The 20,196-nt window shown below is 45.9% G+C and overlaps 1 protein-coding gene across 1 annotated transcript in view; it reads right to left on the bottom strand.

The window, feature by feature from the left end:
* Nucleotides 1-20,196, bottom strand: part of LOC148454303 (usherin-like) — a gene marked incomplete at both ends in the record, with an annotated part of 948,215 nt that overhangs the window by 584,252 nt on the left and 343,767 nt on the right. Inside the window, one exon of the mRNA XM_088461074.1 lies at nt 7,716-7,919. Coding sequence (XP_088317200.1) covers nt 7,716-7,919 — 204 coding nt within the window. The remainder of the gene's footprint in view (nt 1-7,715; nt 7,920-20,196) is intronic.

Raw genomic sequence — 20,196 nt, 5'->3', positions numbered from 1 at the left:
TTTTGAGCCAATCTTTGGTTTATTTAATGGAAAAAGATTTGGCTCAAGGACAGGAGACAGTGAGTGTTGTGGACAATGGTGTAACCTCAGATGACGGGCTGGCAATCCGTGGGGAAGCTCTGGAATCAGTCCTGGATCCTGGTCTGTGTCATGTATTCAGAAACAATATTATTGGTGGCCAACAAGAGCATTTTACACAGATTGTGCAGATGCAGGGCTGGTGGCATCGATATGGGATTGAGTGGAACCCTAGCAAACTAGCGAAACATGGTAGGGACATCCCGAGGAGATGGAATGCATGCCATCATCCTTGAAACCCATTACTGTAAGGAGGAAACATCTTTATAACAAGAGCCCATATCAAACATTTCTAATTACTTGCTGCATATTCCGCTGATACTAAAGCATAGCGGAGCCCCACTCATTTCAATTGCTTCATGGTTAAGCACTTTGTGAGTGTCGCTTCTCCCATATAATAATCGTGAAATTAAATAATAATATCCCATGTTCTGCCATTTGACGATGTCTTTGGTTTCAACATGTGATGTGCAGTCCATTAAAAAGAGATCTGGGTCAGAATTGGGAAGCAGCTGCAGGAGAAATGTTGCATAAATGGAGGTTAGTCCTCATTGTCGTATTGGCAATGTCCTATGAAGGCAACTGTACTTTATTTGTACCTGTTAAAGTTCTGACATCCAACTCTTTCATGTATAGTGTCAGGATTTGGCCTGGGAACGGCCGTTACTCTCCACGGTGCTGGCTTCCCCTGAGCCGTGTGGTCAGACATCAGATGCGGTGGCAGGTAGCATGCTGAGTATTCTCCCCGGGGACCCGTGAGTACTTCCTCGCGATTCTCCATTGTGGAACTCCCGCGGCTGCAGTCATAGTGGAATCCTTACTGTCACTCAGCTGACTCTTTCCTCCAATGACCAACTTTACCTTAGGGTATAAAGCAGAACTCAGGGAACAGGAAGTCACCTGAACAACTTCTCTACTTCCAGTTGCTGCTTGCACCAGATCGCTGTTCCAGGTTCCACGCTGTGTATATCTCAAGTGACATTCAACATCGGTCCCTATCGATATTCTCCCATGATATTCAACATCGGTCCCTACCGATATTCTCAAGTGATATTCAACATCAATCTCTTCCATTTGCTACCAGTTTCACCTTTCATCGGCCTACAGTGATATAAACGATATTGGGTCTTCATTCCAGCCACTTAGTTGCCATTAATCTTCTTCTGTCCTTTGCTAGTTTCTGGGCGCCTGACTAGAGTGCCACAACCTGCTCCTTGGGCGCCATGGAGACCATATTCCATTGGGGGGGTCACTGGTGAAGACCACTAGCGAGTTAGAACCCGCGCCTCTGGTCAGGTCTTGCCAACACCCGGAACTAGCCAATGAGGAGGTCCTATATTGTTCCTCCTCATCAGCTGCTGCCTCCTTGCCTAGTTACCCTGACTCCCAGTCCTCCGACTGAAGATCTCAAGAGCCAGGTCGTGACATATAGTGTATCGTGTACAGGGCTTAAAGTGGTCCTGGAGAGGTGGTGGAATTCATCTTCCCTGCCATCTACTCGCTTGATTCTTTCCTTACCTATATGCTGGTTTCTCTGAAATGAGAGACCTCTGAAGACATTGAGACTCCTTAGGCAGAAGGAGAGTGGCTCTCTGTCTGTGGGACTTTTGTGCAGGGACTTGATAGAGGTGGATCTAGTTCCACCTACCAATTAGAGGTGACGGAACTCAGTTCCACCCCGTTCCTGCCCAGATTCGTGCATTATATAATCATTGTGGATTTCTACTGTAGTTCTGGTAGATATAGTAGATTTCTAAAGTGTTATTTCTGGAACATAGTGATGCTATACTGATGTTGGTGCCTGGGGATGGTAGGTTATTCTAAAATGCAGTATACAGTATTTGTTAAATATTTGTCCAGGCATAGAGACCAGTCCCAGTAAGAGTACTGTTCAATGGATTTATAGCTAGAGAATCTTCTCTGATGAACCTTCTAAAGTGGCGCTTTTTAAAAGTAAGTAGCTGCAACTTCAGCCTTTTGGTCGCTGAATTTATAGGGGCATTCAGTTGTGTACTCTCTTTAATATTATTGCCCCCATAACTCCAGCAGCTGAAACCATAGAAGATGCGGCAGCTTTGAAAAGCACCACTCACTAAATTTACCCTGTGAACTTTAACCTGATTTTTGGTCATTTTATTACCTTTATATTTCAGTGTCCTCAAACATAACATATAGCCAGGGGCACTGAAACGTACTGTAAGGAGTTCATTTACTATAAAACCAGTGAGAACAGGAGAGTTCTTCAGGAGACTTGACCACTCTTCTGGCCATTCAAGGACAACGGCTGAGATTCGAGAGCCTTCCGGATGTTCCGGGAGAGTAGGAAAGTAATTGGTGAAGACATGAGACAGAGGAAAGAGAGAAGCCCACTCGTCAGAGTTTCTCTATGGTGTTGTTGTTTTTGAATAGACAAACAAGGAAGTACAGTACACTACATATACATTGTCACTGTTTAGATATAATAAGACATTACGGAAAAAGCTATGTTTCAATATGATTTCGGGTGGGGTGTACTACGCATTGCATTTTGGATGCGGTACATCCCGCCACTTATTGGGTACATACCGGCGTTAATAACGTCAGTATGTACTTAGAATTGCAATCAGGGGCTTCAGAACATTTTTAGGTTGGGGGGGCGAAGATATCATTTTGGCGACCCTAAATCATATATCTGTCTGCCTTGTGAAAAGTCCTGGGGCAGAGCCACATGGGACGAGGAGGCGGCATCACGGTGAGGAGAAGAAGGAGGTGGCACCATGGTTAGGAGGAGGCTGGAAGTCCCAGGGATGAAGACTGTGGCACTGCAATGCAGGGTTGTCTTAACAGCAATGTGGGCCCTGGGCAAAGCAATACACTGGGGCCCCTACCCACTCATTTACGGGAAAAAAATGTAAATGGTCAATAAAATGAAACCCTCCTGCATGCCCATCAGACCTCCCACATATGCAGAGAGACTCTGACAGGTCTGAAGCCGGCGGATGAAGTGAAACTGGGACTGAGGTGAGTACTCGTCACCCTATATGGGTATATCACAAATTTACCAACTGACTGCGGCTGCAGGGGGGCAGGTTGGTGGGCCCCTACAAGCTTTGGGCCCTTGGGCAACTACCCAACAAGCTCAATGGAAGAGATGGCCCTAGTGCAATGGGGGTAAGGAGCAGCCTGGGGCCACAGCCAGCACCTCAATTATGTTAAAGGTGAGGCTGGCCACCGGGACCACCGGGGAGTAGGTGGGGCTGGGCTGCATATTAATCAATATTATAAGGCTGCCGCAGCATGGTCCCTTAGCTGCATGGAGGATGTAATGTGCGGGTCTTTCACTTGACCGCACACTGCTCCTCATGCACATTGGCGCCTCTCATATGTTTGTGGAGGATGAGCTGCCCCCGTGCCACCCCCAACCCGTTCTGGCGCCTCTGATTGCGATTAAAATTACAAAGCACGGCCCCTCCGAAAAGAGCTGTCTTTTCCAATGATTGGAATTCCGGGCTTGTGACATGGGAGTCCTTTTGCGCATGCGTTGTATGATGCGCGCACCCCAAGGAATGCAGAGAGTGATCCGATTGGATCCCCCTTGGTTCACAAAACGAAAAGAAGCCCATAAGCTTCTACTGGGCAAAGCCTTCTACAGATGGCATTGCTCACCGAGTTTAAGCTCCGGAAAGTAACACATTCCGGATCCTTGTACTTATGGGAAATGTGGCCAAAACTCAGAAAACTGCAGATTTTCTATATCTGGTCACATTTTCCCTTTAGTATATTCCACTCATGGTCCTTTTGCATTATTTTGCAATATTATTAATACAGCAAAAGTTTTTTTGGGAGTTTACCGTGATCTGTCTGGCTGCCAACAAGCATGCAAGATACTGTTGGTAGTGTACTAGTGTCAGTGTATGGGGGCTGGAACCTATTAGTGTTGGTAGTGTCAGTGTATGGGGGCTGGAACCTATTAGTGTTGGTAGTGTCAGTGTATGGGGGCTGGAACCTATTAGTGTTGGTAGTGTCAGTGTATGGGGGCTGGAACCTATTAGTGTTGGTAGTGTCAGTGTATGGGGGCCAGAATCTATTAGTGTTGGTAGTGTCAGTGTATGGGGGTTGGAACCTATTAATGTTGGTAGTGTCAGTGTATGGGGGCTGGAACCTATTAGTGTTGGTAGTGTCAGTGTATGGGGACTGGAAACTATTAGTGTTGGTAGTGTCAGTGTATATGGGCCAGAACCTATTAGTGTTTTTTAGTGTCAGTGTATGGGGGCCAGAACCTATTAGTGTTGGTAGTGTCAGTGTATGGGGACCAGAACCTATTAGTGTTGGTAGTGTCAGTGTATGGGGACTGGAACCTATTAGTGTTGGTAGTGTCAGTGTATATGGGCCAGAACCTATTAGTGTTTTTTAGTGTCAGTGTATGGAGGCCAGAACCTATTAGTGTTGGTAGAGTCAGTGTATGGGGACCAGAACCTATTAGTGTTGGTAGTGTCAGTGTATGGGGACCAGAACCTATTAGTGTTGGTAGTGTCAGTGTATGGGGGCCAGAACCTATTAGTGTTGGTAGTGTCAGTGTATGGGGACCAGAACCTATTAGTGTTGGTAGTGTCAGTGTATGGGGACCAGAACCTATTAGTGTTGGTAGTGTCAGTGTATGGGGACCAGAACCTATTAGTGTTGGTAGTGTCAGTGTATGGGGACCAGAACCTATTAGTGTTGGTAGTGTCAGTGCATGGGGCCAGAGGCTATTAGTGTTGGTAGTGTCAGTGTATGGGGACCAGAACCTATTAGTGTTGGTAGTGTCAGTGTATGGGGCCAGAGGCTATTAGTGTTGGTAGTGTCAGTGTATGGGGACCAGAACCTATTAGTGTTGGTAGTGTCAGTGTATGGGGGCCAGAACCTATTAGTGTTGGTAGTGTCAGTGTATGGGGACCGGATCCTATTAGTGTTGGTAGTGTCATTGTATGGGGACCAGAGGCTATTAGTGTTGGTAGTGTCAGTGAATGGGGGCAGGAACCTATTAGTGTTGGTAGTGTCAGTGAACCAGAGGCTATTAGTGTTGGTAGTGTCAGTGTATGGGGACCAGAACCTATTAGTGTTGGTAGTATCAGTGTATGGGGACCAGAACCTATTAATGCTGGTAGTGTCAGTGTATGGGGGGCCAGAGGCTATTAGTGTTGGTAGTGTCAGTGTATGGGGGCCAGAGGCTATTAGTGTTGGTAGTGTCAGTGTATGGGGAGCCGAACCTATTAGTGTTGGTAGTGTCAGTGTATGGGGGCCAGAACCTATTAGTGTTGGTAGTGTCAGTGTATGGGGACCAGAACCTATTAATGATGGTAGTGTCAGTGTATGGGGGGCCAGAGGCTATTAGTGTTGGTAGTGTCAGTGTATGGGGGGCCAGAGGCTATTAGTGTTGGTAGTGTCAGTGAATGGGGGCCAGAACCTATTAGTGTTGGTAGTGTCAGTGTATGGGGGGCCAGAGGCTATTAGTGTTGGTAGTGTCAGTGTATGGGGGGCCAGAGGCTATTAGTGTTGGTAGTGTCAGTGTATGGGGGGCCAGAGGCTATTAGTGTTGGTAGTGTCAGTGTATGGGGGGCCAGAGGCTATTAGTGTTGGTAGTGTCAGTGAATGGGGGCCAGAACCTATTAGTGTTGGTAGTGTCAGTGTATGGGGGGCCAGAGGCTATTAGTGTTGGTAGTGTCAGTGTATGGGGGCCAGAGGCTATTAGTGTTGGTAGTGTCAGTGTATGGGGACCAGAACCTATTAGTGTTGGTAGTGTCAGTGTATGGGGACCAGAACCTATTAATGATGGTAGTGTCAGTGTATGGGGGGCCAGAGGCTATTAGTGTTGGTAGTGTCAGTGTATGGGGGGCCAGAGGCTATTAGTGTTGGTAGTGTCAGTGAATGGGGGCCAGAACCTATTAGTGTTGGTAGTGTCAGTGTATGGGGGGCCAGAGGCTATTAGTGTTGGTAGTGTCAGTGTATGGGGGGCCAGAGGCTATTAGTGTTGGTAGTGTCAGTGTATGGGGGGCCAGAGGCTATTAGTGTTGGTAGTGTCAGTGAATGGGGGCCAGAACCTATTAGTGTTGGTAGTGTCAGTGTATGGGGACCAGAACCTATTAGTGTTGGTAGTGTCAGTGTATGGGGACCAGAACCTATTAATGATGGTAGTGTCAGTGTATGGGGGGCCAGAGGCTATTAGTGTTGGTAGTGTCAGTGTATGGGGGGCCAGAGGCTATTAGTGTTGGTAGTGTCAGTGAATGGGGGCCAGAACCTATTAGTGTTGGTAGTGTCAGTGTATGAGGGGCCAGAACCTATTAGTGTTGGTAGTGTCAGTGTATGGTGGGCCAGAGGCTATTAGTGTTGGTAGTGTCAGTGTATGGGGGCCAGAGGCTATTAGTGTTGGTAGTGTCAGTGTATGGGGGCCAGAGGCTATTAGTGTTGGTAGTGTCAGTGTATGGGGACCAGAACCTATTAGTGTTGGTAGTGTCAGTGTATGGGGACCAGAACCTATTATTGATGGTAGTGTCAGTGTATGGGGGGCCAGAGGCTATTAGTGTTGGTAGTGTCAGTGTATGGGGGGCCAGAGGCTATTAGTGTTGGTAGTGTCAGTGAATGGGGGCCAGAACCTATTAGTGTTGGTAGTGTCAGTGTATGGGGGGCCAGAACCTATTAGTGTTGGTAGTGTCAGTGTATGGTGGGCCAGAGGCTATTAGTGTTGGTAGTGTCAGTGTATGGTGGGCCAGAGGCTATTAGTGTTGGTAGTGTCAGTGTATGGGGGCCAGAGGCTGCCATTAGCAGAGTAGTGGTAGGGAGGATGTACAGTGGAATGACACTGGGTGGAATTACAGTTATGTAACCACCAGATAACAGTCACTATACTGGGTCAGAGTGTATAAGGTGGTAAATGTGTTGCGCAGTTGTTTGGTGCTGGTGGCGGTTAGTCCACACGTGGTACTGTACAGCTTAGCCAGGTCTTATGTTTTTTTGAACCAGGTAGTACAACAAGTAGCATATGACACAATGGTATAACAGGTGTACAAATAATAGTATAGATGAAGCTTGGAGCATTGGTGTATCGCTGGGCATTGTAGTATGCCGGGAATCAGATGGTGGTAAAGGGCTGGTATATCTGCCGGAGTCTCAGAGGTGCCTCCTTACATTAGGACCGCCAGGGAGGAAAGATGTGCGAACAAGTAGCAGCAGCGCAGGTTGGAGGTCAGGCCTCCTGCTGAGCAGCGGCAAGTCCCAGAGACCGCCGGCTCAGATACCTGTTTGCACTGCGCAGGAGCGCTCCTCATCCAACAGATACCTTCTCCACAAACTTCTATTATAGGGGTAGAAAAGTACCACTCACAGTATAAGAGACACTACACACCCATTTCACGCAAAGAGAGATCCACACAAGATCCATGCCTCAGAATCGGCTAGCGATATGCAAGAATGCCGACGTGTCCTGTGCTGTACGCTAAAAATCGCCATCTGCGTCAGTGAAGACTGATGGGGCGCGACTCAAAATCAGCCCCATAGTCTAAGTGCAAATCTGAATGAGGACACTGGTCCAGCAGTTGTCATCAGTAATAGATGCTGACATGCTGCACTCAGACATCAGCCAGCTGGGAGGACGGGGTGCTGGTGGCCGCAGATCTCTGTACCTGTGAATGGCTGCACATGGTGATCATGGAATATCTCCTCCTTCCCTCTGTACATTATGATGGAATCATTCCCTCTGCAGGTGACAGAGCCCTCAGCGGACAGGCAGCCATCCAGACTGACTCTCACAGCCGAGCTGGACACCGCTGCAATGGTCACAACGACGCCTGGTGTAAAGCTGAAAGCCTTCATGCAACCGCCAAAACCTGCAAATGAAGAGAGATTCAGGTCATGGGCAATCCTCTGTGCAATGACAATGTTACTAGGGTACAGTTGTTATTATGAGATAAAGGATGCCATACGTCAGATGCTGGGAGTCTGAACAAGACTTTATTAAAGTGCCTGGAGCATGTCTCCAAATGCAGAGCCGTACCTACTGTATGGTTGTGTGAGCTGGGCCACGGCCATTGGTGCATGGCTGAGGGGACGACACTGTCACTACCCCGTGTCTCCAGGAACGGCACCCTGTACCCTGCAGATCCACTAAGGAGTCGCCATCCTGCACATCCTTAGGACACGCCCAATTTCAATGTCCCCCTATCCTAGAAGATTGGGAAGTATGCTCTAGAAAATAACAGTCCTCTTGGCAACTAGGAGGTTATTAGTTTCTGTACCTACACTGACTACAAACACAGACATTGCATCTGAGATCTGTAACATGAATGTGAGCCATCTCCTGCACTATTCTACAAATCCCTCTACTGGGTCCCATACCCACAGAACTCAAACGTCACCTATGGGTAGCTGAAAAATATCACACACCCTCCTTTATCCAACTAAAGTCTCCTCAAAATAACTTACTCATCCTGTAACATCTTCATCTCACCTGCACCTCACCTTCTCTCTGCTAACCTCCGTCACTCCAGCCTACAAAACTTCTCACCGCACCACTATTTACAGTACTTACCTAATTCCCTACTATGCCTAACCGGACTCTATCGCAGACTTCAAATGCACAGTATAAGACGCTCTCTGAAAATAATTTATTTTATTAGAGCACAGTCTACTTCCACTGATACTTATCATGCTGGTACACCCTTACCTACCCTACTACCAATAATTACCACACCATCTCACCTACACTACTCCCATCTATACTACCCAAATTGGTACACCCTCACACCTACCCTACTCCTACCTATACTACTCATACTGGTACACCCTCACACCTCCCCTACTCCTACCTATACTACTCACACTGGTACACCCTCACACCTACCCTACTCCCACCTATACTACTCACACTGGTACACCCTCACACCTACCCTACTCCCACCTATACTACTCACACTGGTACACCCTCACACCTACCCTACTACCTATGCTACTCACACTGGTACACCCTCACACCTACCCTACTACCTATACTACTCACACTGATACACCCTCACACCTCCCCTACTCCTACCTATACTACTCACACTGATACACCCTCACACCTACCCTACTACCTATACTACTCACACTGGTACACCCTCACAACTCCCCTACTCCCACCTATACTACTCACACTGATACACCCTCACACCTACCCTACTCCTATCTGTACTACTCACACTGATACACCCTCACACCTACCCTACTCCTACCTATACTACTCACACTGATACACCCTCACACCTACCCTACTCACACCTATACTACTCACACTGGTACACCCTCACACCTCCCCTACTACCACCTATCCTGGGGGTATAGACTCTGCAGTGTGTGCTGTCTGAGCTGTGTGGAGGTTGTGTGGAGGAGAGCTCTAGCTGCTGCAGGTGTGTCCCGTGTCTGCAGGGAGACTCCCTGCTGGCTTCCCCAGGGGGATGGATTCTCCTGGGGGAGAGTGCTCCCGACGTTCAGCCCGTGGCTCGGGCTCTAAAGCAAAAGCCAAAGCAAAGACTCCTGGTGTCCGGATAACTAGTGCGGCAGGCCAGTCCGGATCATCAGGAAGCAGCATGAGTGACAGTGGAGGCAATATCATCAGCCCGGCTTCTGTGCAGTTGGAACCACAGCTTGTTCCCCCTATATCTGAGGGTGCTCCCCTATGTGATGGAACAAAGGGTCGAGCAGTACTAGAAGCTACCTACCCTGTCGGTGTGGGCCCAGTGAAGAAACTGGAGCCACGGTCGGATTCCCACAAACTCTCCCTGGGTGCTCCCCTGTGTGATGTAACACAGGGTGGAGTGACAGCAGCTACTGTCTGCCCAGGGGGTAGTGAAGTATGTGGGGGGGTGAAGCCCCTTGATGCCTTGGAGAATGTTCCTGGATCCCCTGGTGATACTGGGGATGAAGAGGAAGATGAGGAGGAGGAGGAATCATTTGATAGCTTCTCTATAGAGGAATTACAAAGAGAGGCAAAGCGTATACAGACCAGAATTAATGATAAGAAGAAAAAAAGAAATACCTGCTATAAATGGGAGAAACCAGTGTTAAAAGAAGTGATTGAAACCCTTTCTGTGACTCTGGGAAGGGTTAAAAGTAAATTGCAAGAAAAGCGCTTGGAAAAAAAGGAAAAGCAGATGCAAGCAGCAGTGAAAGGGTTACCAGTTCATGCAAAGGTCCAATCAAGGCCGACACCCATGGAGACAGGTGCTATCAGTGTACCTGGTGATTGCAGCAGCAGCACCCCACAGCCTGTCTGTGTAACTGAAAGTGAAACAAACCTACCAGCTGATGTCCAGGCAGAGTGTATGCAGCTGGAGGCAGCAGCAGTAACAGAGTCTAATACAGCTGAAGATGCAGTAAATATGGAGGATAAAGTTATGTCAGAGGTGTCTGGTGCTGTGATTGCTGATTCCCAGGAGAAGTTCGTTGCAGGGGACACAGTGGAGATGTCTTGCGAGGTGGAGGATGTTGCGGAAAAGGGCGCTTTTGGTGAGCCGGCTGTCCTGCAGGTGAGTAACAGTGTGCCGGGTGCTGGGGGTAAGGCATGTAAGAAGTGGCTGGTGACGGCTGAGCCTGACAGTGCCCGGCATGTACTATTTCCACCTGTAGTGATGGCAGATGGTGGAGCCAGGAACACAGAGGGCGCGGTGTTCCAGGCTCAAATGGAGGTTATGTCGGAATTAAGGCTTGAGGAAGCTTTACAGAAAAGTGGCACTGAGGGGGGATCTCCAGGTGAATCTGCAGTGGCAGGTGAATTACCTGTTACTGGGGAGGCTCTGGGGATTGTACCCGGAGACGTGCAGGGCGAGAAGGTTATAGGTACAAGGAGGTTGCCGCATGGTACTGGTTTAGGAGGGCGCATAAAGGAAAGACAATTTGCACAAGGAATGCCTGCATTAGAAAAGACTGGGCTGCCGGAGGAGCAGATTCAAGTAATAGAAACTGTTTATGGAGATAAGATGCTTGTACCAGCCAGGGCTGCAGAGGCAGCTAAAATTATTTGTGATGATGTAAGAAGGAGAGAGGGTGGGGGGAGTGTGGTAACAAACGTATCGGACAAACAGACTGTTCCTGGAAGTATATCGTATGCTAAAATGGTGACAAGATCTAATGCTTTCAATATGAATGTGAATAATGCTGGTCCACAAATGCCGGGTGCAGCAGGCCAGGTTGGAAAAAGGAGAAATTTAATCCAGTTCCGATGGGCAGGAGAGGGGGAAGTTCCTACAAAGGAGACTTTCTTAAAGATGATTTTTGGTCTGGGGCTTAAACCCTCAGATTTATATGCTTGCATACACCCGGTCAAATCTGCAGAATTTGATTTGAGTTTTTTTATCCTACCAGGGACTACAAGTGTTCTGGACAAAATGGCAGGCATGTAAAATGTCAAAACCATATGATATGTACAGAGTAAATTTGGTTACAAAGCATGATAAAGTGAAGGTGCATATTCTAGTGAGGAATGAGTCCATTCCTGTCCAAGATATTGCGTACTGGTTGTCCAGATATTGTGATATACAGTCTGACCTAAGTAAATCTGGATATACGATGGGGGTATGGGGGGGAGCTTGGGAGGCCCTGGTAAAGCTGCGTCATTCTGACAGAGGATTCATCCATGTACCATCCGCTGCGTACATTGGCAGGGATCAAGTACAATGCTTCTACCAGGGTCAACCAAGAACCTGCTTTAAGTGCGGGGATTTCAGGCATCTGAGCAGCGAATGTAACGTGAGAAAATGTTCATTGTGTAATAAGATCGGCCATGTATCCAGAGAATGTGGGGTGGTCAAATGTAATTTATGCGGGGAAGAAGGCCACCCGTATAGCAGGTGTCCTCGAGCCAGCCATAATAGTGGGCAGGAGGTTAGGCCAGAACCAAGAAGGGAGGAGGAGGTGGTGAGACAAAAAGAACCACTAGGTGTAGATGAACATGTAAAGCAGGTGCAAGGGAAACAGGTAGAGGAGGCACCTTTTCAGGAGGTAAGGAGAGGAAATAAGAAAAAGGTGAAGATGTGCAAGTTGTGCTAAGCAACAAATTTGATGTATTTTCCTCTGATGAGGAGGAAGTAATGAGGAGTGGGGGTGAATTGAGTTTGGTAACAGGGAAGGATAAGAAGCAAGCAAGGAAAGTGACAAAGAAAGTTAATAAAATTAAAGGGGGGGAGGAAAGGAATAAAAGGAGGAGAAAGAGATCAGATCAGGAGGAAGGTGATGGGGAGGGATTAGTGTGTGACCCTGCTGGAACTCAGCTGGAAGAGGAAAATATGTGCAGTTTAGGGAGTGTGGTGGAGGAAGTGACGGTGATAGAGGAGACCCAGGGTATGGAGGAGGATAGGGTGGCTCAAGGTGTGTCCCAAGGCTCCTGTGTAGGGCCGAGTCAGGTACAGGTACCTGGTACTGAGCATCAGGTTATCAAGTTTGTACCCAAACCTCCTGATCCTGGGCCTTCTCGTACGGGGGAGAAGGTCCCTGTAGATTGTCAGGGAGTAAGGGAGGAACGGGTAGTGACAGTTGTCGCTATGGAAGAGAAGGCTGGCCCGAGTAGGGTTAGCTTGTAGTTTTGTGGTGGATTTGGTGCTGGGAATTGTGCAAGGTAAAAGTAAGCAAGGTCTTGCATTTAATAATCTATACATCATGGATCCCCAACCCATACGATGTGCCACGATTAATGTGGCTTCCGTAGTTTCTGAACGTGCTCGTATAATGGCCTTTGATTTTTTCAACACGGTTGAGGTTGATTTTTTCTGTTTTTGCAGGAGACTAGGATTAGTAAGTTGGATCTCCTCCACAAAGCGAAGCGTGAGTGGAGGAGGGATCCTTCTTACTGGTCTCTTGCGGCCGAGCCGTACGGTGGGGTGGCAGTGCTTTTTACTGACATGGTAACTGTGTACAAGGTTATAGAGTTGCAAGCAGGTAGATGTATGATTTTGGATATCAACATGAAGGGACAGGACCATAGGTTAATTAATATTTATGGTCCTCAATCACAGTGGGATAGGAAATGTCTCTTCATGGAGATAAAACCTTTTCTTTTTACGGCCCAGCAAGTTATCTTTGGTGGTGATTTTAATATCATAATTAGGCCAAAAGATAGGGGAGGCTCAAAGAAAACTCTGGGCTATGACTCCAATTTTTTAGTTAGCATGATTAGACAGGCGGGTCTGGTAGATGTGCATATTCGGCATTTCCCAGACCTCACAGGTTTCACCTTTTTTAGTGGTAGTCATAGATCTAGAATAGATAGGTTTTTTGTTAAGGAATCTTCAAAGACCTCATCTTTAGGGGTGAGGTTAGTGGAGTTTTCCGATCACGCTTTTCTCTCAGTGACTTTGAATGCCTCAGAAACCCCTCAGAAAGGGCGGGGCCTGTGGCGATTGAACTCAGAGCTTCTGGAAGAAGAGAGCGTTAGACAATCCTTTAGGCTCTTCTTTCAATCTCAGGAGACACTTTTGGAGGCGGGTTGGAGTAGATCTGAGTGGTGGGAGGTGATAAAAGAGAATCCGGAAGTTTTTCCGTGGGTCTATTGCTAAAAAAAACTTGTTAAGACGTAACATCTACCATAGCCTGAGAAAGAAATTGGATCTCTTGATCTCTGAGGAGGGAGATAGTGGGGAAATCTCCCGGGTGAAGGCTCGGATGAAGCAGTTTCAGTACAACCGACTGGCATCCTTAGTTCTGGAGAGGGATTATGGAACATACCACTCGCCAGATCCCTACCAGAGCTGTAGGAGGTCAGTTGATGCCAAAGAGATCAGGGGACTGAAGGATGGACAGGGTGTTCTTCATATTGATAAGAAGGGCATTCTGGAAGTGATTGAGTCCTATTATTCAGATCTTTTATCTGAGCATTCACTCATCAGGGAGAGGATGGAGGAATTTCTGAGGAGGACACCAGGTTTGGGTTCTCAGGTTGTTTCTTCTGAATCTTTGGAGAGTGATATAACGGCAGAGGAAGTTAATATAGCGATAGAGGGGTTAAACTCCAAAAAATCTCCAGGACCGGATGGTTTAACATCTGAATTCTATAAGACCTTTTCAGACCTCTTAATTCCTCGCCTTGTGGAAGTATGTAATGAGAGCCTGGATGAAGGAGTCCTCCCTCCTTCCATGAGGTTATCTGCCCTTATACTACTGTCTAAAGGAAAGGATCCGTCCCGTATTGAGAACTGGCGCCCCATAGCCCTTCTTAATACAGACAGGAAGATTTTGGCAAAGGTACTGTTCAATAGGCTATCGGAATTTTCTGAGCTGTTGCTTTCCCCCTCTCAGCACTGTACGGTGAAGGGCCGTAGCACCTTTAGTGCTGTCCTAGGTGTCCGGGAGGTCATTGAGCGGTGCAGGGCTGAGAAGTGTGGAAAGTATTTACTGGCATTGGATCAATCTAAGGCTTTTGATCGGGTAAACCATGAGTACCTTTGGGCCCTACTGAAAAGGTATGGTCTTCCAGAGCGGGTGGTGAATTGGCTGCAGGCTATTTATCGTCAGGCTGAGAGCTTCCCACTTGTAAATGGTTGGGTGGGTCCCACTTTTGGGGTAGGCTCTGGTGTTCGTCAGGGATGCCCCCTGAGCCCCCTCCTATATGTTTTTGCGATTGACCCCTTCGTCAGAAGGGTAGAGAGTGGAACTGTGGGTGGGGTGCAGCTGAGCCCAGGGTTTCCACTAAAGGTGGTGGCCTACGCAGATGATGTCACGGTGGTTCTCTCCTCACGGATAGAGGCCCGTGATGTGGAACATCTCATCTGTGAATACTCTGAAGCCTCGTGCTCCAGGGTAAACCGTGAAAAGTGTGAAGTTTTCTGGATGGGGGAGGAGGGTGATGAATTTTGCCTTCCGGACAGCTTCCCTCGGGCCAGTCAGCAGATTAAAATTCTAGGCATAACATTTGACCATGGTGACTATGCCTCCCTAAACTGGGATAAAAAGCTGGAAGATGCTACCAAGAAGGTAGAGAGCTGGAAGAGATGGAAGTTATCTCTGAGGGAAAGGGTTGACTTGTGTAAGACTTACTTGATTCCGATTTTTTTTATATGTCAGTTATGTGTGTTTTTTGTGGTCCAGATTGAATTCCTTGTTTTTCCTTCTTTTGTGGGGAAACGGGGTCAATATTGTCAGGAGAAACATCACCTACAGACCGAGGAAAGACGGGGGTTTAAATATGGTAAACCCCGTTGTCTTTTTTGTAACAGCCTTTTTAAAATTTAATCTTGGGAGTTTGATTTTAGATGCTCCCCCTCGGTGGGTAGAGGGATTTAGATTCTGGATGTTCCCCTTCCTCAGGTTGTGGCTAGAGGGTGGCCAGGTGAAAAGCTTTCGGATTCGGTGTGGTTACCTCCCAATCTACGTCATCCAGAGTTTGAAGGTGATGAGGCGTTTTGGCATGGTGGTGAGTGAAGTCAAAAACTTCTCTAGAAGGGAGTTGGAGAAAAGAGTTTTGCAGACTCACTTCCATGACCAGCTGTCCCTGAGGGACTGTCCGAGTGATGTCGCTTCGGCCGTGTTAGCTCTGTTAAATTCACAGAGGATACCGCAGAAGTTTAGAGACATTGCTTGGCTCTCTTTTCACGGAAGACTTTATGTTGGGGAGAATCTCAGGTGGAAGAGTGTCAATGATCGTGGTTGCCCACGGGAGGAGTGTCCAGGGGTGGTGGAGACGATGGACCACTTTCTGCTTGAGTGTCCCTTTAATGTAAAGGTTTATGAGGAGTTGTCAAAAGCCATTGGTATTCCGTGCCTTTCGGGGCTTAGTTACCCTGAGTGGGTTTATGGGGTAGTCAGAAGATACGGTGGATTTAATTTAGTCACGATTTATTTAGTTAGTTTAGCAGTTAGATTTCACACGTGGAGCGCATGGTGTCAGGTGTCCATAAGGAAAAAGGTCCTCCCCTATAGGAATGTGGTGGGTTTGATTCTTCAAGAGGTGAGAAGGATGATGGATCTGGATAGGGAGGGGTTGGATGCTGTCGGCTGGTCTCTTCGGTGGGGCCAGTTGAAACCCCCTTGAGTGGGTGGCAAACAGTCTCTCTGAATTCCAGCTTTGGGTTTTCTTTTCTCTTTTTTCACTCCCTTGTAGATGTTTTTTTGAAGTATTTTGTTTTACTTATGGAAAGGTTTGCATACATCTGCCTGTAGGTGTTGGTAATATAGTTTAGGGTTTGATGTATGATTTAGATAGTTTCCTTTTACTTGAGGTGGTTTCTAAATCCTTGCTTAGTTTTCCCTTGCAGGTGGTGGTTTTGTATATGGGTAGTAGGGTAGATAAGTGTTTGTATTAGGCTAGGAAAAGTATAATATGAAGTAATATTATGTATTTTTTTTTTTTGCCTTTTTTGTTAAGTTTTTGATTTTATGTAATTATTTATTTACATTTTATGTATTTATTATTATACTTGTTGCAAGTTTTAATAAAACGAAGCATGACCTATACTACTCTCACACTGGTACACCCTCACACCTCCCCTACTCCCACCTATACTATTATCTTTTACTAATCTCAAATGTGGGCCCCATTTGTTTGTCTTGCCTCAGCTCTGCCTTTTTGTCCCCTGATTGCTCTTTAATATCACATATGTATTTATTGTGGTTATTGTTTCTTGTTATATATTATGTTTCTTTACTGTCTGTCCCTACAAAGCACTGAGGCATTTCGCAAGATAATAATAATAATAATAATAATAATAGTCTTATACATGTTCTACATGTTATAGTTTGGCTATATCATTTTGCGGAAGCTGGTATAAACAGCTTGTCTTATCCAATTACAAGATGCTATTAAATGTTAATACTTTAAAAGTTAAAGAATTGATAGCAAACGGCCCTGTCACACGAGTTCCAATTTGGCAGCAACAACTTTACATCGTAAACTGCAGTTTAATTTCTCACAACTTGTACAGTCCTCCCACTTACTAATTACATTTACTAAACATAACACGAAAGACTCTACTAGTATAGCTCATAGCCATCATACATTTGTGATCATGTTTATGTCCTCTTCACCTCCTCATATAAATCAGGTGGCAAGAAAATTAAAAAATCAGGACTTAGTTAAATCAGGACAATTACAAGGATCTAATAAAAAAAATACATTATTGATGCATCCCACGTAATTACCTTTCACAACATTCATATAAAGCTTCTTATATAATTGTCGCCATTCATGTTTTATCTACTGGTCATATACTTATTGTGTGAGCCATTCATAATGGAGCCTATAAACGTAAATGTCTCATCTTCATATAGATAAAAGCTGGTACGGGAACTGCGTTATTATGACTCTGCATTATTCCAATATGTAGTTAGACTCTGGATTTTGTGGTGTGATTGTGGCGATGAGGATTTGTGGGACAGATAAAAATACTTCACATGGTGAAGACGAGCCTGATAAACGGGACACACTCAGGGCTGCGTAGCGTATATGTTACGTGACATCATTTTGCTCATTATCAGGAAGTGGCTGCGCGCATATCTGCCTATGCTGACCGGCTTGTTATCACCTTGTATGTTGGCTTGCGTCGGTAGCGATGGATGCGGGAGGAAAATTATAGCACAGTGAAAGCGTGATATGCAGAAGCACGCATTCACGTATGTTAGGAGACATTGCTTTTGCACCTGCTATAGGGCAGACGTGACTACACGCTAATAAGGATCATATTGGTGCAATTGTTGCTGATGCAGAGATGGAGGGAACATATATATAAAATACAACATGTTACGACACAGTGTACTCTGAAATAAAAATAAATGTAAATAAATGTACATTTAGCGTGCCTGCCTGCTTGCCTTTAGACGCGTAAGCGGTACGAGCTAGCAGCCTGCTCGGCCTGAACTGAACTTATATTTTCCATTGTAATACGGTTTGCTGAATCAACACAAGATTAATTATTAATATTATTATTAAAAAAAACAGCAGTAATATTTATTAAGAGAAATAAAGGTGACACATACAGTATATAACATATTATTACTTGAAAGGGGCCACATATGTTATAAATATTATTATTATTATTATTATTATTATTATTATTATTATTATTTGAAAGAATTCACCAACATAAATGACTGGAAGAGGGCCACAGATATTCATCGTTATTTAGAAGTTACCACCGATATTAAGTACGGCTGTGTCCTTATACATGGTGGCGTCAGTTGCGCGTACATCTCTGAATGAGGCCCTTAGTCACCTGATGTTAGATGGGTTTCCATAGAGCAATCTTCAATAATAAATCCCCTTCCCACTGTAATCTCATTGCTGACAGTGGAATGAGAGACTGGATCACTCGCCAAACCTGCACCCACATTAGTTGGGGGGATGTTATGACATAGAATGATGCCCCCCCTGTATTTCTGAGCCAGGTATAGGGAGAACAAGACTCTGGAAGACCCTCCCCCTAATCCTGGCATTTCCAGTGCTCATTGTCTAGGGGTCTGTTATAGCAGGTTCCATGACTGGTGGGTTTTCTCATAGCCCCTCAACTTCAGGGTGCGGGGGAGTCACCCTTGTAGTATTGGGCGGTGTGTAGGCACAGGGTTACATGACTAAACATATGTTTAAGAATGTATTAACAAACAGAGGTACATTGGGAGAGATTTACAGGTTTATCCTTTTACACTGTGGCTCAAGTCACTCCAAATAGCCCCTCTCAGTGCGCCAGGTCTAGTGCGACTCGCGTGTGTCTATTTTTCCTCAAAATTTGCGTCTTATTTACATTAATTAAAACAACTATAAGTGACAAACCTACGTTACTAGTGTACACTGACAGCTAGGGTTTGCGACATTTGTGCACCTATGTGCGACTGAGTCTGACTCTGTATAAAAAGGGCTCTGTTATCGTTAGAGAGCAGTACGCTATACTATACATGCTGGGCACTAGGACCCAGAGTCAGCGGGAGGCCTTACCATCAACCTACTTACGTTACTGCCAGGCTACTGCTCGAGTGCAGCTGGCGTTACTGTGCAGAGTGTCACAGTATTGTGTGAGGATGCGCAGCACTTAGCTCCTGAGGTGAGACACCTAAATACCGCTGTTATCCGCTGCAATAACCTTATAGTCATGCAAAATAACCGCAGAAACTGAGAACATTTTTATTGCGTACGGAATCACTGTCGCAGGCTGAGGCACGCCCCAAAAACGGTTATGACGCGCCTTCGCTCTAGTCGCCATCCTCCCCGATGTCACCCACAAACAGTCCCTGCTTCTCAATTGCTTTGCAAATAAATTCTCACTGAGAGCGACAAGGAAAATATAATTTGACGCATACGCAGATAACCAATAATGGCGCAGCTGTGTAAGTGTACTGATTGGCTGCTCTATGTGCTTTATCTCATCTCTCTGTATGAGTCATTATCATGCTGTCAAAACTGGATTATTGGCTGAGACAAGATCAGTTTAAAATTGAAGCGTGCACGACGCCATCTTGCGAATGGCAGCTTGACTCCATTTTAGAAACAAGAATCTGCAAGACACCATTTTGCGACCAGTGTCACTTTAAGTTACAACTCACGAGCTAAGTACAGATGGCAATGTTTTTGATAATCTACCAAGGGCAACTAGAAGAACAGCCTCATGAGAAAAAGTAAATAGAATAGACAATGCACCAGAAACTGTGAGTGTTTTTCATACAAATTGGGAATCCCTGTATGCAGACAAGTATAGTTGTGGCAATTGTAATATAATCCAGGCATTGATCTACACAATTGGATTTGTCTGAATCCTAAACAGGTTTTAGCCCTACACCCAGACAGGATTCCCCAGCTTCACAGCTTGGGGTAACACATTTGCATTTCACACAAGAGTCTGGGAGAACAAAAGAGCTTTTCCTTTGAACACGGGAAATGTGGGGGCTGCTGAGGCAGGGGGCATGTGGGACTATCATGCTCAGCAATCCACACTGCTAGATGTTCACTTAGTGAGATTTAAGTGCATCATTTCTCATATACACATTAATAACTAGCGTCTTTATATCAAACCCCGCATACTCACACATTACATATTCACACATAAGGTTTAATAAGCTTTAAAATATAAGATTTAAGTTGGTTCAGTTAGTATAAATGCTGTGAAAAAAGATATTTGATAACTAAGGTTTTATACATGCTAAGAAAGCCGTGTTTGG

Source organism: Taudactylus pleione, unplaced genomic scaffold (genome assembly GCF_031769625.1).
Source record: "Taudactylus pleione unplaced genomic scaffold, aTauple2 ptg001012l, whole genome shotgun sequence".
Taxonomy (NCBI): Eukaryota; Metazoa; Chordata; class Amphibia; order Anura; family Myobatrachidae; genus Taudactylus; species Taudactylus pleione.
The sequence above is the reverse complement of the archived record's forward strand: the minus strand, read 5'-3'. Positions and strand labels throughout refer to the sequence as shown.